The sequence below is a fragment of the Triturus cristatus genome, chromosome 11 (assembly GCF_964204655.1).
Source record: "Triturus cristatus chromosome 11, aTriCri1.1, whole genome shotgun sequence".
NCBI classification, from domain to species: Eukaryota; Metazoa; Chordata; class Amphibia; order Caudata; family Salamandridae; genus Triturus; species Triturus cristatus.
In genome coordinates this window covers 1117535513-1117562139 of record NC_140594.1, presented here as the reverse complement: position 1 = coordinate 1117562139, position 26627 = coordinate 1117535513, and the positions used below count along the sequence as shown (strand labels likewise).

General features: G+C 44.0%; 1 protein-coding gene across 1 annotated transcript in view; it reads left to right on the top strand.

The window, feature by feature from the left end:
• Positions 1 to 26627, top strand: part of LOC146786140 (cytochrome P450 2J5-like) — a 220208-nt gene that overhangs the window by 10913 nt on the left and 182668 nt on the right. Inside the window, exons 2-4 of the mRNA XM_085635643.1 lie at positions 7097 to 7259; positions 7626 to 7775; positions 23572 to 23732. Of these exons, the coding sequence (XP_085491769.1) occupies positions 7097 to 7259; positions 7626 to 7775; positions 23572 to 23732 (474 nt within the window). The remainder of the gene's footprint in view (positions 1 to 7096; positions 7260 to 7625; positions 7776 to 23571; positions 23733 to 26627) is intronic.

The window sequence follows — 26627 nt, the reverse complement described above, 5'->3', positions numbered from 1 at the left end:
CTGGGCTCAAATCATGAGCTGGCTTCTTTTCAAGGGTGGTGGCATCCGATCCAAACTGATGGAACACAGAATGAACGGAATCAGCCAATCCCTTGCAATAATCCAACACCAAGTCATCAGATATAGGCAATAGCTTGTTGACTGGTATGAAAACATGACAATTTCATGGGGACTCAGACCTGTATTCCTATCTGGAATTGATCTAATAGTCATGTGTACCAGAGGCAAGACATCAGGCCATTTCAAACCTGTGGCTAAACACATTTTTCCCAGCCTGTTTTTAATGGTGCCATTTACTTGTTCCACCACACCAGAAGCCTCTGGGCGAAAGGCACAATGTAGTTTCTGTTGTACATTCAATGCTTCACAAATCAACTTCATGATTTCATTATGAAAATGTTTTGCTCTATCTGACTCAATTGTGACTGGAAAACCAAACCTAGGAATGAACTATCTTAATAATAGCTTGGCTACTGTAATTCCATCACTTCTTCTCGTTGGGTATGCTTTCACCCACCGTGAGAACAGACAAACCATCACTAAGACATACCTCAACCTGTTACAGGGGGGCATTTCAATGAAGTCAATCTGCATTCTGGTGAAAGGCCGTCCTTCTTGACCTATCGTTCCTAGACTTACCACTGTCTTTCTTCCAGGATTGAACTGTTGACATATAAGACATCTCTGACAAAGACTCTCAGCTACAAGTCTAAATTTAGCATTGTACCATGTCTGTTTAAAAAGTCTGATCATTGCATCTCTTCCTACATGTGCTTGTCCATGATACATCCGTGCCATGGCAGACACCATGGTGTCAGGCATAACTGGTCTTCCATCTCGATAAACCCACACATGATCTGTTTCCTGTGGAGCACATCCTGCTTTTACCCATTGTCTCATTTCCTCATCTCCTGCTTCTTCCTGTAACTGCCTTACTTCCTCCCATGTATTCACACTGTTAGTAAACTACAAGGGGCATGAATTCATTTCTCTTTCTCTTCCCCTGTTGATAGAATTCTGATTCCATGCGCAATATTGAGCCAAATCGTTGGCGAATTGGTTACCAGCCGATACATAGTCATTGGACTTTGTGTGGGCTGCACACTTCACAACAGCTAACTGCTGAGGCAGCTGTATCGCCTCAAGCAATTTTCAAACCACTTCAGCATTCTTCATAGGAGTCCCACTCGAAGTCAAAAATCTTCTTTGTGACCAAATTTGGCCAAATGCATGCACCACACAGAAGCCATATTGACTATCGGTTATCACAGTCACTCTCACATTCTTTCCCAACTTACATGCTCTTGTTAAGGCAAATAGTTCAGCAACTTGGACTGATTTTACTCCTTTCAAACACAATGCTTCCAAAACAGCTGCTACTGTGCATACTGCATATGTTGCACTCAGAATTCCCTCATCTATTCTCAAGCATGATCCGTCCACAAACATCACATAGTCACTTTCTGTCAAAGGCACATCTTTTATATCAGGTCGGGGTTTGGTACAGAAGTCAAGCACTTCCAAACAGTCATGATCCACATCATCTCTGACTTCCACATTCTCAGCATCAGGCAGTAACGTTGAAGGATTCACATTCAAACATCTCACCAAGCTCACATTTATTGCACCTAGGATAACTTTCTCATATTTAGTCAGACGACAGTGCGTCATGAACTGGGTGTGGCTCCTTGTTAAAAGGATTGCCACATCATGAGGTACAAACACTCTCACAGGATGTCCCATCACAATTCCTTCACTTTGTTCCAAACCTTTGCAAGTGGCTGCTACAGCTTTCAGAAAACCTGGCAATGCTACAGCTACAGGGTCTAATATAGCTGAGAAATATGCAATTGGTCTCCTTAGTTTTCCATGTTTCTGTATTAATACAGAAAGTGCACATCCCTTTCTTTCGCTGCAATAGAGTTCAAATTCTTTTTCTTAATCAGGCATACCAAGCGCTGGTGCTTCACACAAACTGTCTCTCAATTGTTTAAAAGCCATCAATTCTTCTTTATTTAATTCAATGGGATCTTTTACATCACTTCTGGTTAAGCGTACCAAAGGTTTTGCAATCAGGGAAAAATTACTTATCCATTGATGACAGTATCCAACCATTCCAAGAAACATTCTCACTTCTCTTTGTGTCATTGGAGCTCTCATTCCTTTTATTATCTTGATTCTATCCGCAGTTACTTTTCTCAGTCGTTTTTCAATTTTATGGCCTAAATATTGTACTTCTTTCTGACAGAATTGTAATTTCGATGGGAATACTTTAAGTCCTCCATCTGCCAAATGATTCAGCAGTGCAATGGTATCCACTACACAAGCTTCTCGAGTTCTTGATGCTGCAAGCAAATCATCTATATATTGTACTAGAACTGAACTTTCAGGCATTTTTAAATCTTCTAGAGACTTTTTCAATATCTGATTGAATATTGAGGGACTCTCGGTGTACCCCTGTGGAATTCGGCACCATGCCAAGATACGTTCGCCAAACCGGAACGCAAAGATTTGTTGACTATCAGGATGCAATGGGATGGAAAAGAACGCATGACAAAAATCAATTACTGTATACCATTCTGCATCATGAGGAATCTGATACAAAATCACAGATGGATTTGGTACAATGGGACAACATGACACAACAATTTTGTTTATTCTTCTCAGGTCTTGTACTATTCTAAATGTTCCATTAGGCTTCTTCAGACCCATAATTGGTGAATTACATGGACTATTCATTATTTCTCTCAGAATACCTTGCTTGATCATTCTGTCTATTATAGGAGTAACTCTTGCAATTATCTCGGGTTTCAATTTGTACTGTGGAATATTTGGGTAACTTACTCCTTCTTTTAGAGCAACTTTTACAGGATCTACATTTTTCATGAGTCCCACATCTTCTCCTGTGAAATCCCATACCTCCATTTTCACTGTCTTTTTCAACTCTTGAGGCAGCTCTTCAGGGTTAAATACAGCAAATGCCTCAGTAATCTCAGGTTCCATATTAGCCATAGTCATTTTCTACAGTACATCTTCATCTGGAGTCTCAAATGCTATACCATCTGGAGTTCAAAATATGGTGCAATTCATCTGGCACAGTAAATCTCTCCCTAACAAATTTACAGGGCTTGAATCGCACACGTCAAAGCGGTGCATTTCAGAAAATTTCCCTATGCTAACTTTTACTGGATCAGTGAGATACGTTTTTATCTGTCTGTTGGATACTCCAACTACTTGGATCGTTTCGTCCGAGAGAGGAAGATTTTTAACATCAGCTGACCTAACAGTTGAGCGAGTAGCACCAGTATCAACTAGGAAAGTAATGTTTTCGTCATTTACCTTTCCATCCACAAATGGGCCTGTCTGGTCTACTTCTAGAGTTGCGCCAAGTACGCACTCCTCTTCCTCCCCTCGGCACCGTCAATAACCTTCTTCTGACTCACTCTCATCGCGTCGTAGCCAATACTGCGAAACAATACTAGCGCACGGCAGTTTAGTTACCTGTTCTTCGTTGTAGAATCCTGTCTCATTACTGTATTTCTGATGATTTACGCTCTGTGGAAAAGGCGGTTTTGGCGCCTGATTCTGTTGGGGAACAACCTGCTGCTGTTGCTGTGGTTGACAGCTCACCTCTTTCTGTACCTGGATCAGGGGCACCTGTTTTTGGATCTCTAGGGTATTCTTGTGTAGGCCAGCTAATCATTACCTTGCACTCTGTCCACAAATCTGCAGGTACTATTATGTCAAAAAGACTATTCAAATCAATCCATAGAACTTTTGATAATTTCACAAACCTGTCTATCTGCCTGTCCCACTCAACTGGCTTTTCGCGCAGTCGAGGAAAATCATTGGTAAATGACAAAATATCTTGTCTAGTCCAGGGGACATGTACATATCCTCCACCTGGAATTTCTCTCATGGGACATTCAGTTACTACCTTTTCCTTTTCTCTTACTGGGTAAGCTGCAAACCTTTTATCCGTTGCATCGTCTCTTTTTCGAAACCATCTATTCTTCCATTTGTCTACATCACCCCATTTTCGCAGTAATATAATTAAATCTTTAATCTGAATCATTCGTCCTGTCGTGTTTAGATTTTCAATGTCTTTTTCAGAAAAATCTACTCTATATGGTTGTTGTAATGACTTTACCGTTTCAAAATCAATACCCATTTCATTTGCCACTTCTTCTAGTCTTTCATGTAAATTTCTGGCTCTCCATGTTATGCTTTTGCATAGAAACATTAATTCTTCATCCTGATAGCTCTTTAATTTTTCTGTAGGAATAGTCCCTACTATTATTTCCTCTAGTACTATTTTTAATTTGGACACATCCAGAGGTTTAGGCTCAGCATCTTTTTGTTGTAAACTTCTTAGCCAATCACCTAATTAATCCGAAGTAGGACCTACAGGAATCATCTTATTTCGTGTTTGTTCTATTCCTTTTGGTGATCCTGGTACTGACTCTGTCGTCATTATTGCTCTATTTACTAAACTCTGATTTACTGTCAAATTTTTGGGAGTACTTTGTTCAGAAATTCCTACCGTTTGTCCCCACAAATTCTCTCTTGTATCTCGTCTTTGTATTTCATTTTCTCTGTTTCCATCATAAGGAATCGTCAGACAATGCTCACTATCCTTCTGTTTATCAAAAATAGGCATTACAGGTCCTATTGTTACCGGAACAGTTACTGCTTCCAAACCAATGTAATAAAACCATAACTCTGCTACCAGGAAAATCTGATCCAGCGCAAACAACAACTCGGGGAAAAAGTGAGAGCACAACTATCCTCCTTGCGTCGCAGACCTGCCATCAAACTAACTCATTCACACACACATTCCTTGGCGGGGCCCATAACACCAACACTCACACGTTTCTCTTTCACAGGTCTGCACACAGGAGGGGGAATGATGCGCCGGACATGTGGGTGGGAGTACCTTATAACCTATAGGGAAAGAAAAGTTATCTTACATCATACACATTAACATTCGTCACCTATAGACTCCTAATCCTAAACATCAAGGCACTCCGCCCACTTGGCCGATCGGACCAAATAGTTGGATTGGTTGATGGTGATTTAGAACCAACTAAAACACATTTAAGACTCAGAATCCTCTATTCTTTTATCGAAGAACCACAAACTCATAATTTCTGTTAATCAATATTTGTTTATCTAAAATGCCATTAAATTAGCATTTGTCTCTTCAAATCTTAGAATTTCTAGATCAATTTAATTAAATCGCAGAACACCATATTTACCTATTCTGGCTATCTGGGTTTTCTCTATTTCATTGGCTCAGCAAAACCGAATTTTGTTGTTAAATTGTCCAAAGAACAGGCCAGATCTCAGAGTCCGAAAGTCCTTTGCTCAGCACGTTACAGTCCCAAAGATCATCAAAGGACCAGAAATCGTGCCAGCATCCGTCATCGCCTGTGGGGTAAAAGAGGGTGGGCAGTCATAATAACCGCCGAATGTGATCGAAAAGGTCTGGAAAGAACAGAGATAGCCCCTCCCTAATCTACTACTCTTTTTATTATAAATTTCGGGATAACATGAAACATTTTTGGGTGGAGAAAGGTTCCAATTGGTCGGGGGAAAACGTCTGATTTAGGATAGTCCATTTTCACATGGATTTTGCTGATATGTTTCCGGTTATGACCAAATTCCGATTGTTGCAATATTTCAACTTCTAGTTTAAAAGGTCCATTGTTAATTTATACAATTTTCTAATATCCGGGGTCTTTTGGCAGTCCACCAATAACATATCCTTGACAGGAACGGCATGTACAGAGTTCGTTAGGAAGTTCACGGAGCCATTCGATTCTGCGCAGTAGACTTCGCGCTTCATGAGACGGTGGCCAATTCTGAACTTGGTCTCTGTCGCCATGTTTTCGATAGGCCAAAATGTCAACTTAAGCGAAACAAACACAAAAGAGTAGTTAATACAAAGAAAAGATGCTTCTAATGTTATACCCTCACTAATCCCTTTATGTTTTAGTATTTTCCTAGCATATAGCGACATTTAAAGCAGTATATTTACCTTTACGGTACTCCACGAAGGTGTAAACGTCACAAAAGCAACATAAAGCATGCGATATCTAATTATTACATATACTACTGTTAATATGCGTACGTATTTTAGTTATTAGAGTTATATTGCCATGCAAATAGCAAGTTCCCACGTGTAATTTGTGTATGCAGGTTGGTTAATTTTAATATATCATGGCACACAATTAGTAAATTATAATAAGTAGGTTATTCAATTAATACTTTCATGCAAAATAGAGGAGGTATACAAAATGGTGCACTACCTGCTCCATCATATGCATGAACTGTAAGCAGAGCGACTTTTAAATTGGTCGTTTTACATTCTATCATTTCTACTAATCAGTCAACAGATCATTTCAAATGTGAACAGTACCTTAAATTCCCAGGAGTTAAATAATGTCTAGGCAGGGACAAGGTTTGCGTGAGCCACTATCTAACTGGAAGGTACAAATGATGGATTTAACCCAGATCTCTTGAATGGGTGTGAATGTTTTGATGTGCTCTGCATTCTGTCAATCAATTGTGAGTCTTTTGCTTCCTCACCCTAAGTGCGCTGGGAATGCCCAGACGTAGGTCCCTGGCTCACTGTGCTACTGGATTCAAGCTACCCTAGCTGATGAGGGGTGAAACCTCGAAAACGGCCCTAGGATGCTTGTTTCCGGTCCAGGGAGGGCTTGGTTTGGCAGTTCGGGCCGGACTGTTACCATGAGGCACAGGGTCAAGACTGATTTCCATATGGTCAGGTCTAAACTGAGGTGGTGGCATGGTGAGCAAAAGAATGATGGATTTAACCCAGATGTCTTAACTGGGGGGTGAATGTTTTGATGTATTCTACATTCCGTCTATTGTGTGTCTTTGATGCCAGCTTGTACATAAAGTAGCATAAGTAGTATGTAGCTAACATGGCTTGCCCAGGCTGCCCAGGGTCTGAAATAGACAATAGTTACCTTCCCCCAAGAGATCATGTATTTATTTGGTAGGGGTAGAACTTGCTTTCCTTTTCTTTGCTGTTCTATTAAATCGCTCCATGATTACTTTCCACCCCCAGCTTGCGAAGACTTATGGAAACGTTTTCACTGTGTGGCTAGGGCAGAAGCCCGTGGTTGTGCTGAATGCCTGCCAGTCTATAAGAGATGGTCTAATCTCCCACTCCGAAGAGCTTGTTGGACGCCCTGCAACCCCGACTTACCAGGATCTTACAAGGGGCAAGGGTATGTAGCTCGTGCTTCACAACAGCATAGTTAGGCATCAAATAACTTGTTTTATATACTACCTCATACCACACTTCAGCCATTCCGAAGCTCTGTCAATAATAGGAGTTATTGAGATCCAGTTTAATGGCGCTCAATTTACCAACCTCGAAGAACAAGAGAGAGAAAGCAAGATATTTTTAGCTACAAAATGAAAGCCATTGGCAAACCAGTCTTTATTGCAGCCTTTTGCGTAGAGTAACTCGACTTGAAAATGCATTACAATAGGAGAGAGGACCAAAGTATTCTTTAGCCAGACCTAAAAATATAATAGGCATATTACATTGAAGAGACAACTAAAAACATAACACACAATTGTTTACTCAGGAGTTCTCTTTTCCTCTGGACACACCTGGAAGCAGCAGAGACGCTTTGGCCTGACCATTCTGAGGAATCTCGGACTCGGAAAGAAAAGTCTAGAAGTGCGGATCCAGGAGGAGGCCCAGAGCTTGGTGGAGTTCTTTGCAACAAAGAAAGGTAAATGAGACCAGACCCGGGTGCTACTTCTATGACAACAAAACATCTGAACCCCATATTGGGCTCTTTCAGTTTCGTCTGCAGTAATTTGAAGTTATTTATTTACGGGGTTTTCTATAGCACAAGACAGACCCAAAGGGATGTCTAAGCACCCTACATAGAAAAGTTACTACTGCACAGAAGCAGCTTGCAAAGAACAGTTGTATGGGTAAGTGTTGTGTTTGTCTTTAAACCACGCGCTGTGCATACCGATACTAGTGCCAGCCCGTGGTTGTTGTTTTTATTAGAATATGGGAGTGTTGGGGGGATTTGGGCAGTTACAGCTGGACTTCTGATGGGAAAGGATGTGTTGGCCTTTATCTCGCATGAACCTAAATAAAGAAGTCTGCGTACTGTCGTGTCGCCACACAAGAACACGCGCAGACAGGTAGGTCAGCTTTAGATTCTCAATTGTATCTTCATCGTGGTGCCCACATGCACGTCCACTTCCTTTCCCTCGTCCCTGTGCAATGCCCTCCCCACTCCCTGACCAGAAGTGGTGTCCAGTTGCTATCCCCTCCCAACGGTCGGGTGCAGGGTCCTAGTGCCCCTTGACCCAGGTCACTACATCTCACCCTTTGTGGAAAAAAAATGACGGAAAAGTGGTAACGAGATAGAGAGAGAGAGAGAGAGAGAGAGACAGAGAGAGAGAAAGAATGATCCCCATCGTTACATTTCCTCAATCAGTCTTTTTGGCCTTTTGCTCACTCTTCTTGGACATGCTCCTTCCGTTTCCTTCTGTGATCCCTCTTCTTGTCTCTTACTGTTGTATGTCCTTCTTCCCTTGCTGTCCGTCACTTCCTCTTTTCCATGTGTTTCGTTGTTCTTTGCTGTTGTGTCTCCTCCGCCTTCATCCCTCTTTATTCCCTTGAAGTGGAAACTATTTCTGGTGATCCGGTAGGGGCCCGATGCACTTGTTATCATTGGCCCCTTGACGTTTATTATCCTCAGTGGTTCATCTGAGAACGAACTGTCTGATTTTCTTGACTGCCACCGGCGCACCAACACTGAGTCCCCTTGCTTCAGGTGCGAAGGAGTGGCATGTCTCCTGGCGTCCGCATAGCCTTTCATCTTGTTTTACTCCTCCTGGTCTCTTATTGCAATGCTGTTGTGCTCTGGTGGCGCTCTTGCTTCTAGTTGTGGTAAACTTGTTCTGCTTGTCCTTCCCAGGACTAGTTCTGCTGGACATCGCCCCGTGGAGCTGTGGGGGTGTTTTGATAGTCTCTTAGTATTTGACAGAGTGCTTGTCCTATGGAGATCTGCGCCAGTTTTGCTCTTTGGACGGCTTTCTTTATGTTCTCCATGAACCTCTCCACCATGCCGTTTGCTTGTGGCCACATAGACATTATTTTCCAGTGGTGAATACCTAGGTAGTCCATGAACTTGCAAAACTGCTCTCCTGAGAAAGGAGGACCGTTGTCTGTCTTCACTGTTTGTGGGGAACCCCAGGCTGCAAATATGTCATCAAGTATGGGCAACATCGCGGTCGCTGATGTTGACGAGAGATGTCGAACTATGGGAAATCTGGAGTATTCATCAATGACCACTAGCAAGTAATTGCCCGTGTCCAATGGCCCATAGAAGTCTGCTGCCAACGTTGGCCACACTGCCCCTGGAAGCTCCGACATCTGTAGCTGTTCTGGTTTTGTTGGTCATGGTCAGCGGGAAATTGCTTCTGCGCTATTCCTGTCGCTTGCGTCTTTTGTCATTTTGTTGTTGTGCAGACTATCTTCTTTTGCTGTACTTAGTTTCCTTTCTTTCAACTTTCTTTCTTGTAATTTCTCTTTATTTCTCCTTTTTCCCTTTATTTTCTTATAATTTCTTTTTATTTATCCTTTATTTTCTTTCTTTCACCTTTCGTTGTTGTAATTCACTTTTGTTTCTCTCTTTTTTCCTCTTTTTGGGCCTTTTTCAGTGTTGCCTGACTTCAAAGTGGCCGACTGGCCTTCTTCAGCTCCTTATTGGCTCTCCCGCCTGACTCCAAAATGGCTGCCAATATTTTTTTCAGTGAGATTCGCTATCTCTTCCATTGCCCGACTCCAAGATGGGCGCCGGGCTCTTCTCAGCCTTTGATTGGTTTTCCCGCCTAACTCTAAGATGGCCGCCGAGTTCTCGCAGGATTTCAGCTTGAAATCTACGCGGGAGGCTCAGAGCTATCTTGTTCGTCAGTGGGCGGCTGCAGTCACGGTCAGATGCCCTGCACCCCTTCTCCTCACCTTCTTCACTTGATGCGGGCGGGGTGGGCTCCCGAAGTCGCTTCTATTCTCTGCACGTGGATCAGGGTGGGCTCCTGGCTTCGCTTTACTCACGATCAGGGTGGGCTCCCGCTTTCGCGTCTTCTCGTCTGGGGGCTGGCGGACCAGGATAGGTTCCTGGCTCCATTTCTTGCGACCGGGGTGGACTCCCGATGTCCTTTGTTTTTTGCAGTAGGCGGATCAGGGTGGGCTCCTGGTTCCATCTGATCGTCTGTGGCACGCGCTTCTGGTGGCCATTCCAGATCCCACCCTCGTCGCCAGTTGTCGTGTCGCCACACAAGAACACGCGCAGACAGCTGGGTCAGCTTTAGATTCGTTATTGTATCTTCGTCATGGCGCCCACATGCACGTCCACTTCCTAGCCCTCATCCCTGTGCAATGCCTTCCCCACTCCCTGACCGGAATTGGTGTCCGGTTGCTGTCCTCTCCCAATGGTCATGTGCAGGGTCCTAGTGCCCCTTGACCCAGGTCACTACACCTACGTAGTTGTTCCCCTGGCATATTACTGAACAAGTTTGACAAAGAGCTGGGTGATTGTATCTAGGAATTTCTGCAGTTTTGCGCCAAAGGAACCGCAGATTGCGGGACCAGTCAGCAGGAGCCTGGTTGCCCGAGTCAGATTGGTCGATTGAGGCCAAAATACAGCAACACTCGAAGCACACATGTAGCGATGATGAGGAGGATATTTGGGAAGTTGCCAGAAAGGGCTTTTGACATGTTCGCATGCACGTCAAAGAGTTTAATAGATGGCAACCTTTGAGGAGGCAGTTGCTAAGAAACCAGTGATACGTAATTGTGACGTGCACACTTAACGTGACCTCCATTTTGAACTGGGGTTGAAGGCATTAATACGCACGATACTGTACGTGCTTAGTGAAGAGTGATTATTTCAAGGTGCTGGCAGTGGCAAGACTTAGGAGTGCAGTGCCTGCTGGCACAGAGTCCCTTAGGCAGTGAGTACTTTCTTTTTAAGTAATTTTTGCCTGTGCGCCCAGCTGCTAGCCAAGGAATCTGCAACTGTGCTACACCCACGCTATTGTATACCCTGCTGTCACAGAGATGCAGGCTCGCAACGCCCATAGGTATCAAAGGGCTTCAGCCCCCCCCCCCCCATCGTGTGTGTCAGCACGGGCTGAGACAGCTTCCCGGGCCCACACACAGCCGGACCCGAGTACTTCACAGGTATTTACTTGTTAATGTGTTTTTCACCCCTTCTTTGAGCCCCTGCATCTCCACTCTGCCTATTGATGGAAGAATTAGCCCCCCCCCAAAAAAAAAATTCGTAGCCCCCCCAAGAATTGGGCTCTAGTATCGCCTCTGCAGATATGTACATACATTTGTATAGTGACTAGTTCGGAGTGGAATTGTTGCCAGCATTGCCTGCTTTAATATGAGGAGCTAGTAATTGTGTTGCTCCTGGCCAGTGTTTCTTTTTTGCTGTGAGTTATATTACTGCAGTTTTTTTTAACAGCTTTTCAACTTACACACATATAATATAATGTTAGTGCACATGATTGAGAGTGTGGAGAGATTTTTTGCGAGTTTGCAGTGCACAGTGGGTTACACCTCAACAGTGGTAGGAATAGAATACCCATTTAAGGTCATGTCAGTGGGACTGCAGGGAGTTTCACACTAGATTGAGGTGCAAAGTGGATTATACCTGGACGGTGGCAGTACGTAGAACTTGCGTGCAGATCTTCGCCAGCATACAAGTGGATTAATTTTCTACCTTCTTTTGGGGGCATTTTGCAGTAACTCTCCTCTAAATAGGACACAGCTTGAGATTGCAATGTACACCTTTCAATAGTAGTGTGTAGGACTATTTGTAATGTGTACTGTTCTAGAGGAAGGTAACTTATAGAGTCATGTGTGCTTTTCATACTTTTTCATTGACACCACCACAACCATTTTGAACTTCCTCAGGTGGTCCAGTCATTAAATGGCATGAGTGGAAAGGGTACTTTCCTAACAATATTGACACTATTGAGGCTGAATAGTTATCGCAATTGAGAAAAAAGAAAATACTGTTCCACTCATTATGTCCTCAGGGGCTCATAGTGTACAACATCATAGAAAAAAACCTTGCAGTTCAAGTGATTCTGATGTATTTCAACATGCGCTAGAGGATATGGATACAAATTATTCTACCCCTGTGTGTATTGCGATTGACAGGGACAACTTTCTCATGAGAAAACAGAACAAATTGGAGCCTGTGGAAGATGATGTCTCAAACCCAATAAGGCTTGCTCTTACGTGTAGATTTGGGACTTTACATGATGAGCTACTTTATTACCAGATCATAATGTATGTCAATAACGAGCATATTCAGGAGAGATTGTGTATATATTAGTTGGCATCTTTAGCAGATGTAATTGCAGTGGTCAAGAAGGCTAAAATCAAGGAAACAGCAAAGAGTGATGGATGGAAAATGCTAGTAGGTGAAGATTTTTGACTAATCTACTTTGTTTAAGCCTTCTCTGGATGCATCAACTATGAGGTGTTATTTAAGGTTTAAATACAGGAACACTTTCTCATACATTTATGAACTAAGGAAGGTAAGTTGGAAAACACAATAATGGAAATACAAAATGGGAGGGAAAAGAGAGTAGTAATTTCATTTAGTACTGGTCCTAAGTTGTTCTCGAGTTAATTTGAACCGACTGCTGATAGAAATGCAAAACTGACACATGCAAAAGACACCAAGACAGGCACGATGCAGGAAAAATCTGTTATGGTGATAGGGAGCTGACAGGCTGCATGAGTGAAAGGTACTTCAGAAAACATAATGCCCCCGCTGCTATAGAATGAGCATATCAAACCAGATCTGCAATGTTTTTAACATAACATTAATACTACAACTACCATTTATATACAGTGCCAGCTTAGCCAAGGAGAACAACTATATACTTAATAGACGGTACCCATTCTCGCAATAGTTGGTTTACCTCTGATTGTAGTAGAACTTTCAGCAGGGCACAGATAGCTTTTTGCTAGATAATTGCATCTGTCACCCGTGTTTAGCACTTGAAGCGATACACCTAACAAGCAGCATGTCACAATTCAGTGTATGGTGTTATGTTGGGATGGACACTGTGCCGACCCGGATCCCCAAGCTCCTAGCACCACGCAGTATTCACCGCTTAGAGCCGGACTAGCTTGACAATTCCCTAATGTCTGCCTCCACAATTGCCGGAACAGACTCCTTGCTAAATAGCAACGCCAAGTAATTTATTTACTTAAGAGCACCGCAACCATCCTCGTGGAATCTTTTCAGTCCCCCTGCTCATTAGCACCTCACAACCGTTGCCTCATGTCTTTCAGGCATTTATTTAAGTTTGTCCTGCAGATGATCCCATTATGTGTTTAGAAGGGATCGAAACGTCGTCGACTTTTTAAACCGTGTATACAAACTCATTCATATTTAATTTGTAACGGTTTTTGGTTGTTCATTATGCTTGTTTAACTTTGATTATTCACCAACAAGCCTCCTTTTGTTTTGCCTGATTGTTTGTCCTTTTATGTCTAATGTTTTATGTAGGATACAGGTCTGTGTCCCACTTTATTCATGTGTTGCTGAGAATTCTTTGAACATATCTACTGATTAAATCTCACTGTCCGGCTGGACAGTGACTATAAGGAAGAGATTGCATTCTACATTTATTTCGATTAATATTGAGCCTTATCAAGGACCATTGTTTTTGTAAAAAATAAAGTTATGTTGGGATGGGTCATCCCATGTTGTGTATTTCCTGAGGTGGGTTGAATAATGAACCCCACCAGTGTTGATAATTAAAAGGCTTGGGGAAGTCTACTTAGCGGTCAGTATGCAGTACCAAGTAAACCTGTGTCGGTGTGATCATTATACTCCATTGGTGGGGCCTAAAAACTAACGTGGTTCCACCAACCCAACAACTAGCGACGAGCGAGCTCTGACTCACCCGTATGTGTGCTGCCTCTGCTGCTTACGGTGGCCTTCACTCCTATATTCTGTTTGCAGAGCATATCCTGCGGTCCCGCTGCACCCATGTGGCCTGTACTTCCAGTTACCTGGTCCGAGTGCATGGCGGTGCACGCTCACATCCTGCTGACATGTAGGTGATGGAACACTGTGGTGCCTGCAGGGAGAAGCCGCATCATCTGGCTGCTTTTGCCAGGTCGGCGCTGCACCGCCTGGTGCCTGTGGGGTTGGCATTCTCAACTGATGGCTGATACCAGGCCCCGCCACCATATCAGAAGGTTTGTGCTACCCATAATGGGGCAGTAATGCTGCTGTGACCACCTAGTGCTTGTCTACTGCTGTGGCCTCATAAGTCCTGCATCTGCAAAGGCTAGAGGCAAGAAGTGCCTCCCTGCCTGTTGCGCAGCCTGCCAAGTGGCACCTGGTTTGTCCTGCAGAATATCCAGCCCTTTCAGGTTTCCAGCGGGGGAGAGTTTTCCTGTGCATTCACAATGTGCATGCCCCGAAGCTGTGCGGGCCGGACCAGAGGAACATTTGCAAGTGTGCAGACTGCATGAAGGCCATCAGGCCCTGCCCTGTGCAAAGACCAATGATAGCATACAACTACGAGTATCTTCGACACGTGAAGTTCATTGCAGGTCAGACCACTACCCTTTGGCTTCATCCTGCACCTGCTCATCCTTCTGCTGCACCATTTGTGGGTTGTAATTGAGTGACTTTGCCCCAGGTCAGTGCTCAGATCCCTGTGTTGGTGGTGACAAGCCTCGGTCTGCTTCTTCATGACCTCAATCCCTGCTCTGGGGCCATTTGTTATAGATGGCCCTCCACCGGCCCTAGCTGCCAAATGAAAGGATTGGGTGGAGCAGCAGGAGACCTACTTTGCATCTGTGGCACTGGGAGATAACAGGGGTTGGCTATCTAGAAGTTGGGGAAGTCTGTTGTGGAAACTGGCCCACCTTTCACATATTCAACATTGAAACAGGCGTTAACTGCCCACTTCGAGCACTTATCACATCCTGATTATGAGAGATTCTTGCAGCGCCAGGCTTGTCAGCTACCTGAAGTCAGTGGACACTTTCTACGCTCAACTCAAAGACCTGGCAAGTACCTGCATCTTGCCAGGCATTAATGATGCGATTCAGGTGCAGTTCATTCAAGGCTGTTCCTCAATCAAGCTCAGGGGAAGCATTCTTTGGTTCCTGGGATTGCCCATGGGTGATTTGCTGATGATAAGTTGGTCCAAAGAACTCTTCACAGTTCGAGCAGCGCACATGGAAGCGACTCTGCAAAAACACGTAAAGACCGAGCCTGTAAGAAGTGGAAGGTCTGCAACACACCCAACCATCTCACTAAGGTGTGCCGCTCTTCCACATTCAAAAGAGAGCAGAAGACCAAAGCAGTGCATGCTATGCAGACTCTGGAACCTTTCAGAGGATGAGGAAGGCATAGAAGATGATAACATTCATTCATTCTCTGCAGCCTGGCTGATATCCGTTGAGACCCATCCCTAAATGCAGAATGTTTATGGCAGGTCATCGGCTGCCGGCGTTGATCACTACAGGTGCTTCCATTAATATTCTGGTTCAGGATGTCCTGAAGACTCTCCCCTTACAACCGACCTTATGTCCCACATTAACCCTAGCCTTTGCGCATTGATCATCAACGCTGTTCTCACTATCAGGTGTATTCGCGACGGAGATCAAGCATGAGTCTCACACCACTCATGCCAAAGTATACATGACCAAGTGTGGCTCAGCAATGTTGCTGAGCTGCCGGACAGTGGAACGTCTTCAACTAGTCGCTTATGTTTTCAGTGTCCATCTGGGTACCATGGACAAACTGCTAAATGAGTTTGCAACATTATTTGATGCATTAGGATGCCTCAAAAACCATCTCATACACCTGCACATTGATGACTCCATCCAGCGTGTCATGTTGAAGCATTGGAGGCTAGCATCCCATCTGTGCCCCTAAGTGAATGCAGTACTACAGAAGCTAGAACAGATGGACATTATCGAGACGGTAGGCAGTTCTATGCCGTCGGTATCCCTGATCGTGGTCCCATTAAAAAACCCAAGCAGCCAGGAGATGTCAGGATATGTGTCAACATGCATCTACCCTATGTGGCCATCCAACATGAGAGACACCCGACGCCCATGGTTAATGACACTGCGGCTGTGGTTAGTGGCTTGTGGTTGTCTAAGATGAATCTATGGGCAGGTTATCATCAGTTACTGCACACACCGGAATCAAAAGCAATCACCAACTTCTCTAACCATGTGGTTCTGCAGAGGTATAAACACCTCAGTTTTGGAGTGTCAAGCACAGGAAAGGTTTTTAGGACAACATCAGAGGAGTGTTCGCTGGCCTTACAGGTGTCATCAATGTCCGAGATGACATTCTGGTACACACCTACTCTTGAAGAACACCTGGACCGCCTTAAAGCGACATTCCAATGGCTAAAGGAAAATGGCCTCACACTTCACAAAGAGAAATGTGCCTTCCTTCAGATGGTGGTAGCGTTCTTTGGGTACCGATTCTCAGAGGAGGGAATCATGTCAGATCCTGCAAAAGCCCACGACATCCAAGCAGCTCCAGCACCCACCACTGTCACTGTTTTACGCAGTTTCTTAGGGATGGTTACATACTGTGGGCAGTTCATCCAAACCTAACCACCCTCTTGAGCTTCCTTTAATGCCAGCAAGACCCGGAAGTGGGAGTGGAACTTCCAAGTGGCGTTGGACCGAGAGATACCACCTCAGGCCGCATCCAATGAGATCCTCCCGTCTGCAAGACTCTGTGGCAAAATAAGCCAGTTTATGAGCTGGAACTACCATCAAGAGGTTATCTCTGTCTCTGTCTCTCTCTCTCTCACTTCTTCTTTTCACTCCTCATTTTCCCTCTCTTTCCTTTTCTTCTTGGACTCCCTTGATTTCAGTTATTACTTGATGTCCTACTTTGTGTTGATACTGTGCAGGAGCCATTATTTTTTGTGTGTTTTTGACGTCTGGGTAAAGGAGGAATGTTATGCTGGGATGGGTCATCCCACAATGTGTATTTCCTAAGGGGGTTTAAATAATGGACCTCACCACTTTTGACATTAATGGTTGCTTTGACTACATCTCAGCAGAGCTAATCTAAAGGCCAGGGGAGTCTACCTTGTGATTAGTGTGCAGTACTAAGTAAACCTGTGTCGGTGTGATCATAATTCTCCAGCGATGGGGGCCTAGCACTAACTTGGTGCCACCAACCCAACATATGACAGCAGACAAGATCTATTATATCTAGTTATCACACTTTTTCGAACCAATAAACATTTGTTCATATATGGTTTATCATTACATAAAAAACCAGTGTCCAGAAACTAAGAACATTCCTCTCCTTCGCACTCCCATTTCCAGTGTAATACCCTAATTTGACACTGACTCACTCCAGACACTGTACTGGAATCAGCACAAAACAAGTTAACTTACATTAATGCTTTTAAAGGCCAATAGGCCCTAACCTCACTGCGTAGTGCCCCATTATACGCAGAAAAAAATTAATTTGTGTATATGAGCTGAATGTCTGAAGTGAAATGGGACTAGTGATTTTCTGTGACACAGGCTCATAGTGTTCCACTTACGGGCCTTTTCACAAAGTCCTTGTGTGCAGAAGCAACCATCTCCTCCATGTCATGGAGAGTGGTCTGCACTTGTGAAGAGCAGTAGAGAGAGTCTCATCACCTTATGGGCACCGCTACGCATCTTCAGGATCTGCAATATAGCCATGTCCTGCAACTTTGAGCCCATCGGACACTCAGTTAAATTGAACCTTATACAGCTAGAGGATATGTACAGAATAGAACTAAGGAATTCTGGTCCATTGCCAGCTTAAGTACCAACATATTGCAATAAACAGGGTTAGGAACAAGGATACACAGGCCATGCAACATAGACCCATCCACTAGGCAATCTGCATGAACTGTTGGAAACTGTACAGCTTGGCAGTCTGCTGGTCCCACCATATGTATTTGGTCTGCTTGTGGGATCCTTGTATGAAACTTGACCAAGGAAACAGTCTTGACCAACTTTTAGATAACTGTCACTCAAGCAGAAAGGAACAGGTAGGAAATATTTAACTTTTTTTATTTCGAGGATCTTGTAGCATTTCATTCAGGAATGCTGCATAAGAGGCAGAGAATGAATTACGGTAAAAATGAAAATGTATGGAGTTTGTGGAGTTACAGAAAGCAATGAGGGTATGACAGAAAGGTGTAAATAAGCCATTGTTTGGACACTATGAACAGCAAAGACATCAGAAGAAAACGAACACAATAATGTATAGAAGATATCAATATAGACGGTAGAAGCCGTTAGCATGAGGTATATATGCCAAAAACAAAGGTGGATACATTTACATTTGTGGTAAACATTCAATCTCTGTGCCATTCAAGTTTCAAAAGGAGTGTTTATAGTTTTGTTTCATACCATTGGCCCTGGTGTTCAGTGGGACAGCATTTGAGTGAATATGTACAAGACGTTGGAAGGACCAGAATCTCTACACACCTCAGTGTGATTTAGGTGTTGTTAGGAAGTGCTAGTTGACTAATCTTAAAATCCATGAGGGAATTATAAGGGGAAATAGTACTGTAAAAAGTAACATAGGCAGATCAATGCACAGCTTTGAAGACCAATGTTAACAGTTCTTAAAGGGCCCAATTCATACCCGGAAGACAACTGGTTTGAAGTTGAAAGGTTGAAGTAGGTGTTATTCTGGTTCGACTGAATAGTACTGCAGAGAGTTTAATATATTGTAAAGTAGATCAAAGATGTTACAAGGAAGGTCTTCTAAATCAGTTTTGCAATAATCCAGGGTGTTAATAACTGGTGACTTCATCAGTGTTGTCTCTGCAGAAGGGGGTTTTGGAGTGTATTCCACAATTGTTTAGGATTTGATATCTTGCTGTTCTGGTATTGAAAGATTCCATCTGAATGGAGGAATTAAAAATATGTCTAGAGTTCTAGCTGACTTGGCAAACGTGAGAGCGTTCATTGGGAATTAGATAGAGTTTGGATTGTAGGTTCTTCTAGAGAAGGAGCGCAAATATAGAACCACTGTTTTAGCAGAGTTCAGCATGAGGGAGCGTGACCAATGACAGCAAAACAGCCTGATATCCGAGATTGCAAAATGGAGTGAGAAAGTGGGGAAAGAGGAAAATATTTATGTCTATCCATGTAGAGGTGTTAACCTAAAAAGATGAGATCACCAAGCAAGGTGGTAAATAGCAAGAAGTGAACTGACCCCAAAGGAGAGCCTTGGGGGACATTAACCAGAAGTGGAGTGGTAGGGATTCTGATGGATTGTCAGTACACTAGTAAAGCTGGTTCCAAAGGTAGGAAGAGAACCAATTGAGAGCAGAGCCACTAACTCCAAGGGTCATTAGGATGCCAAGTTAGCTATCAAAAGTAGCATGTAGATCAAGTAATATGAGGATAAGGTGGGTGGAGGCGATGATAGCTTCATGTGCAAGACTGATTCAGTAGAGCAGAGGTCACAGAAATTAAGTGTGAAGGGGTTCAGTAGGTTTGTCAGCACAGAAGTATTCAACTTTTTGCAGAAGAACAGAACTAGAGACTCAGTTGTAGTTCGAAAGTGAGGTGTGCTGCAGGTGTCTTGAATAAGGGTAATGTCACAGCGGTTTTGCAAGCATTATGGCTAAGTAATAGACAAGACCAAGGTTTAATAGGAAGGTCAGACCATACATTCTAGGTAATTGCTTGAAAGCTGAAAGGGTTGGATGGGGCACTTCCAAGATTGGTGGATTTGAGTACTGGATTTAGGATGTGGGCTAAGTAGGTGTAAAGAGCCACAAGAGAGATGGTGTCTTAGGGATTGATCAGTGTTCAATAATAGTTTTGAAATGTAGGCGGGGAGGTGAAAATTGGAGCATTTAATGATGTAGGATATCTTGTTGCAGATCTACTAGGTTTTTCAACAAGATAATGTAACTGAGTGTTCACCAAAGCAGGACACTGTTTCTTCAGATGGTTGTTTAATGTTTAATACAAGATTGCACACGAGATGGCAGTGATGGGCCTGTCGTGTTGGCGGTAAGCAGGGAATGGTGGAGGGCTTATGCAGCAAGGCGCCATGGAGACATATAGTGTATGTGATATACGCCAATATTGGTGGACCCTAACAGGAACAGAGATCGTTTTCAGTTATTTTATTCCCTAGGGCCAAGAAAGAAAGTGGTTTTAAATAGAATGTTCACATTTTATGTAACGCATTTCAACTTGACTGTTGTCGGGGGCCTGAAAGGGTTAACTACATTGCACTGCGCAGAAGCTGGATTGTGTATGATGTAGGAATTACCCAGTTGCATCCCTGTCTCTCTGACAGAACATGTTCATCAGATCTGAGGCAGGAGAGGATTGGATTACCTTGTTGAGAGAGCTGTCACACCACTCCCTTTCAGCAGAGAACTTAAGAAACAAAAGTCACTTTGGTGAGGCCCAGCCTCCTTCTGGCTGCCCGAATTCCTAAGCAGGGTATCGAAAATATTTTCTTTTACCAGCACTGTGGGTGCAAAGAGACGAGCAGGGTATATAGAAATATATTGTCTAAAAAAGGAATCTGACGAACGGCACCTATTGGACCTAGGAAATCGCCCGACAAAGAGGAATCACACAGCACAGCTGTAATGACTGTACCCTGCCAGGGACAACACTAAAGTAGTTAACTCCTAGTGATCGGGTGAGAGGCTATAGGCCACGTGCCAGCAGAACATTCAAGTCCTCAAAGCAAATGTGTTAATCAGAGTGGGCTATGCAAACTGTGCACTGTGAATGAGTAATAAATACCAACCACGGCGCTCAGACCAATCACAACGCTTCAATGCTCCAATGTTGTGATTGGCTTAGGGGAGCCTGTGTGCACAGACGAATCACAACACTGCATTGCAGCAGTATTTTGATTGGCGTAGGGGAGCCTGTGTGCTTCTGCTTCTGGGACTCAGCGGAGAAGGAGACACGATGGTGAAGAGACGGTCATGGTGACTGTGAGGAGGTGAGTGGTTTTTTTTTGCATTTTTTCCCTACCCCCTTTCCCTTCCAGCCGCCACTGGTATAGTATATACAAATTTCAGGATTGTTCATTTATATCTCAACTTACTGAAACATCTCTCTTTTCCCCTGTTCAAGAGGTATGGAGAAAAGTAGGGTTTGTCTGTCGACCCCATAAATAAACAGAATAGATGCACTACACAGTTCGCACATGATCACTGCAATCCAGTCCGTTGTTTGCAGGGTTTGGGGTGGGGTATTTTGAGCCAACCCAAAACTAGAACTAGGAACATATGCATCTTCTGTAAATGTACGCCTTTAGCAGTCCCCCGAACTTATGATATGTATGCTTACAGTGCGTTGAAGGAGGGCCCAGGCCAGAGGCAGCAACCTCAGGCAGGCGGCTCTACACAGCGCGGACATGCTGCCGTCAATTCAGGAACAGCTCTTGTGAAATATCAAAACCAAGGCCTCCAACTGCACAGTGCGTTGTGACGAATGACGCCAACTTGGGACATACTATTTGTGTACTCGTTCCTGGTTCTGCCGTGGGTTTATTTAACGGAACCGTACATCTTGAAAACAGTACTTTAGAAATGTAAATGCGTGAACAATCTTCATTATTTCCCCTACAAGCAATTTACTTTTAATGCACAAGTATGTTCTTAAAATAAGTTTGAAATTATTTTTCAGATGAATCACAAATAGTCGTGTTTCACTGGTAAAGAATAACGTAGTTAAGCTTTACAAGATTTTTGTTTGTCAAATGGTGACCTAGATGGATAAATACTAAACGTATCTCTCTGAAGATGGACGGTCTAATCGGCTTCTGCTCAAAGCATTCTGTAGCTAGATCCCCTTCCCTGTTCCCCATTAATTGTTTCTTAAACAAGTGCTTCCCATCTCAGGCCCTCTGAACCCGGGCCGGGTAGGCGAAGACGGACCCAATGGAGGCCCGGGTAAAACACCGTCCGGAGGCGGGAGGCCCTCCCCCGCCCTCATTTGCATGCCGGCTAGGCCGGTGGGGGCCAGGATTGGCCCTCTTTCAGGCAAAGCGAGCCCCCTCAATCAAGGAGCGAGCTAGCTAGGGCAAGGGGGGATAAAAGGGGGCTAACGGCCTGAAGAAGCACATTCTTCCCACCCCTCGCAAAAAAGGAAGGAGAAGAATCCCACCCACCCACACCTAAGATTCGGGCATCGCAGCCATAAGGTTGGAGGGGTAGCGGAATCAAACTCAACAAAAATTAGTAAAAAGAGAAATCTTACGAGTAGGTAGATGGAAGGATCTCATAGTGTCCTTGGGATGCCTCACCGCAGGGGCACTGAGGCAGCCAAGGGGTGGCGTGCTGCCATAGAAAGAGTAGATGTGATGCTCCCGCAGGACCCTTGGGATGCCTCATGACAGGGGTACAGAGAGAGAAGATGGCAAGGACTCAGCCTCAAAAGGTAGAATTGATGCTCAAGTACGGTCCTTGGGATGCCACACGGCAGGGACCCCTGGGAGAAGGGAGGGCCCACGGAAGAGCTACAGGGTGAGCGTGATGGCACGTGCTGCGGCCCGGGCAGGTCCAGACGGGCACCCTTCAAATCGGTAGCAAGCTGAAGCCTAGACCCATGAATCGGAAGCCCAGAAAAAGGGCCCCTCCCCTCCCAGGTGACTGAGGAGGCTGGGTCCATAATGCAAGAAAAAGTTTAAGGAGCAATAGATGTAAATAATTAACATGGACAATAAATGTGTATACAACCATGAACAATTGAAATGTACAAAGTTATGTTTGATGAATAAACTGCGACCTTTTCAGGCACCCGAGAAGTTGCCAGTGGTGATTTAAGGTAAAAGCGCGCAGTTGGTGGTAACGGGCAAGGGGAGCGGGGCAAGACAACTCGCCGCCTGGAGGGGGTTTGTAATCAGACTAAATTCACCAGATGGGGCACAACCAAAAACAAAATTTACAGCCCTATCTACAGCAGAGCTGGTAAAACAGGAGCACTCGTAGAGACAAGCAGGAAACTAAGAAACAATGAAACGCACACATAGAAGAAGCGCAGTTGTCATGAAGCGGGTGCTGCACTGAGCAAGGGAAACAAAAGAAACACACTTGTAGAAAGTGCTCATTGAAAATTTAAAAAAAATGGTCCCTGTTCCAGGAAATAAACAAGGCAAGTGGAAGAGTACAAGTCCTGGGGCATTGCCCCATGTTAGTTAACTATTGAATTTTTAAGGACACTGACAAATAAAATGCAGGGGTGAGCTATAAGGTCACAAAGTAGAATACAACATGTCTGTCTCGAAGACACAATGCAAGTTCTTTCTAGGCTTCACCTCAAAAGGGGTGTAGGCAAAATTCTTGAAATAACCTCTTAAATTATTCTGCAAAGCATTCCAATCCACTGTTGTTTAGCTTTGTTTTCTAGGTACGGTAAGCCATGGACCCAACAGCTCTCTGGTTTACTATAACTTGCTCCAGTCTGTTATGTTTTTTGTTTTTTGCTCACAGGGAAAAGCCAGAATCCCTCTCCGCCGATCATCCATTCTGTCACTAATGTGATCTCTGCTGTGATTTTTGGGCACTGCTTCTCCAGAGATGATGAAGAATTTCAACAACTCATTAAAGCGAATGATGTTGTTGCTAGCAAACTGGGCAGCGCATGGGGCAGGGTGAGTCTTAAGATAACTTCATATTCTAAGTGAGTGGTTAATCAAAGGTAGCAACTTGAGCCCAGAAGCTTGTATGTGTAACCTGAGACAGATTACAAAAAAGTTTGTGAAAGAAAGACTGATAAATAAGACATGCAAGCTTTCTCTTAAAGACACAGAGTGAAAATTAGGAAGACGATTAATGCCCAAGTAGAGAGAAAATGATTGAGTAAAATGAGAAAGAAGTTAAAGGGAACTTGAAATGGAAAAGAAGAGGGAGCAGAAAGTGAAGCAGGAAGGGAAAATGGAGGGGCGAGTAAGAAAAAAGGGAAATAAAGTATGCTGAAATTCGAAAGGAAAGATATGTACAATAAAAACTACAGCTGGAGAAGAGGGAACATATGCAAGGTCAAAACAATAACCTAAGGCGATGATAGATAAAATGAAACACAGGGAGCAAATAACCAAAGACAAATAAAATAGAAAGACAAAAAGGAAAAAATAACAGTTAGATAAGAAAGTGGAATAAAATATATGTTTTAAGAGCAAGAGATATAGAAGGATATCGATCATCAAATAGTACTAGTAAAGCGTGCAGCTACTCAAAAGAGTGTGCTGGCACTGCAGGTCCAATAGACCAGGTCTTGCCACATGCGGACACAATCTGGAAGGCATCATTAAAAAGCCAAGTTTTCAAGCTTCATTTAAAAGAGCCCACCACCGGGGCCGGATGAGATTCAAGGGAAGGACATTCCACCTTGCAGCAACTAGCGTCGAGAAGGAAGTGCCTCCCCATCTCTTCCACCTCGTCTTCGGTAGAACACCCAATAAAGTGTCCACTGAATGAAAGCTTCTGGAAGGATGGTAAAGGCTGAGACGCTTGGGCAAGCAACAATCCCTTAAACTTCACTCTAGTCTGTATGGTAAGCCAGTGTAGCTCCTTAAGCTGGCGCTAAAAGATGGTTTCTATCAAACTTCACTCCCAGGTTCTTAACCACCATAGTTGGAGTCGGAGGAGAGGGAGCAGAACTAGGTCAAACCTCACCACCCAACAACAGGGGGGGAGAAAAACCAGTACCACTGTTGTGCTTGTGTTGTGCTGGAGTTACTCTAGCACATCCATTGAAAACCTGCTGATAGACATGTCTTAAATCTGCTTTGGGCACCAAAGATCTTCCCATCTCAAGCTAGAATAATCTGCGCGTCGTCAGCGTAAGAGATGATCAGCACTCCAAAGGATACCACCAGAATTGCCAAAGGGGACATATAGACATTGAACAATGTCGGGCTCAAGGCAGTACCCAGAGAAATTCCAAACTTAATGGACTTAGAGTCTGAAGCAAATGGCGGCATCCTCACCAACTGATCTCTGTTCGATTAAAAAGGTAACACAAGGAGATGATGGACGGGGCGCTGAAACTTTTCAAGCACTCACCCGTAATCACAGATCTGGGTTGAATCCATCATCGTTCTTTAGCTCATTTCTCCACCCCAGTTCAGACCCACCTATATGTAAATCAGTCTTGACCTTGTGCCTCATGGGAACAGTCCAGGCTGAACTGCCAATCCAGGTCTTCCCTGAACCGGGATAAGCATCCTGTGACCGGTTTCGATGTAATACCCCTCATCAGCCAGGCTAGCTTAAGTGAGCAAGGGGCCCACATCTGGGCCTACCCTGCCCACTTAGGGCGAGCAAAGTAAATACAAGGTGATGATGGACTGAGTGCTGAAACTTTTCAGACATTCACCCCCAGTCACAGATCTGGGTTGAATCCATCATTGTTCTTTAGCTCACTTTGTCAACCCAGTTCAGATTAAAAAGGAATGCAGCCAGGCCAGGGTGGTCACACCCAAACCGATATCTTGCAAGCAAATCAGTATAGGGTGAGAGACCCTATGAAATGCCACTGGAATGTCTAAAAGCAGCAAGGCACCTTTCTTATAGTTGTCCACAGCCTTTTTAATAGTGTCTGAGACCTCAACCAAAGCAGACTCAGAGCAGTGTCCAGGGTGAAAATCCGATTGGGCAATATGCAGCAATTGATTAAAGTCGAGATATTTTGAAAGCTGGAAATTGACAAATTATTTTTGGATCTTAGCAAAGGCTGGTAACAGGGAAATGCCTGTAGTTGGCCAGGACGGACTTAGGTTTTTTGAGCAGTGGAATTTGCCTGGTGTTCTTACAGCCCCTGGGATCATAAGCCTGGCGTAATGAGTTGTTGATCAACAAGTTAAGTGTAGGGTTTATGGCCCCTGCATTAGCAACCAAGATTTGTGGAGGACATGGGTCTTCGGAGGACCCCAACTTACAGGCTCTAAGGGCAAGATCAGAATCATCCAATAAAATGAGAGAACACTCTGCAAGATAGCAAGATAATGGAAGAGGAACTATACAGTGCCGATATACAGACTGGCCAAGCTCACTGTTGTTAGAAGCATTGAATATTTCCTGGCCGTCTAACCCATAAGAATCAATGCTGTTGTTAGGACGATCACCTGTTAAGGACCCCATGATGCCCAAAATCTTGTTCTAAAAAAAGTCTGAGAGTTGAGAGCAAAGTTTCGGTGAAGATTCTATGGGCTGAGATACAGCGAGGGGGTTGGTAAACTTCTTAATGATTTTAAAAACCTCTTAAGGTAGATTATTATACTTGGTGATTTCATCAATGAAGTACTTTGCTTGGGCTTTTCTAATGCCTCTTTGATAAGTAGATAGCTCAAGTTTGCATTGCTCCTTGTCCTCAGTCAAATTTCGCTTGCATCAAAGGCTCGCTAGCTTTTTGCAATGTTGCCGAATTATTTTAAGCTCCTCATTAAACCAAGGAGGTGATGGCTGTTGCTGACCACCTGAACCAGATCTAATGGATGCCACCTGGTCGGCCATATTGCCTAACCAGGCATTTACTACCAGTGCAT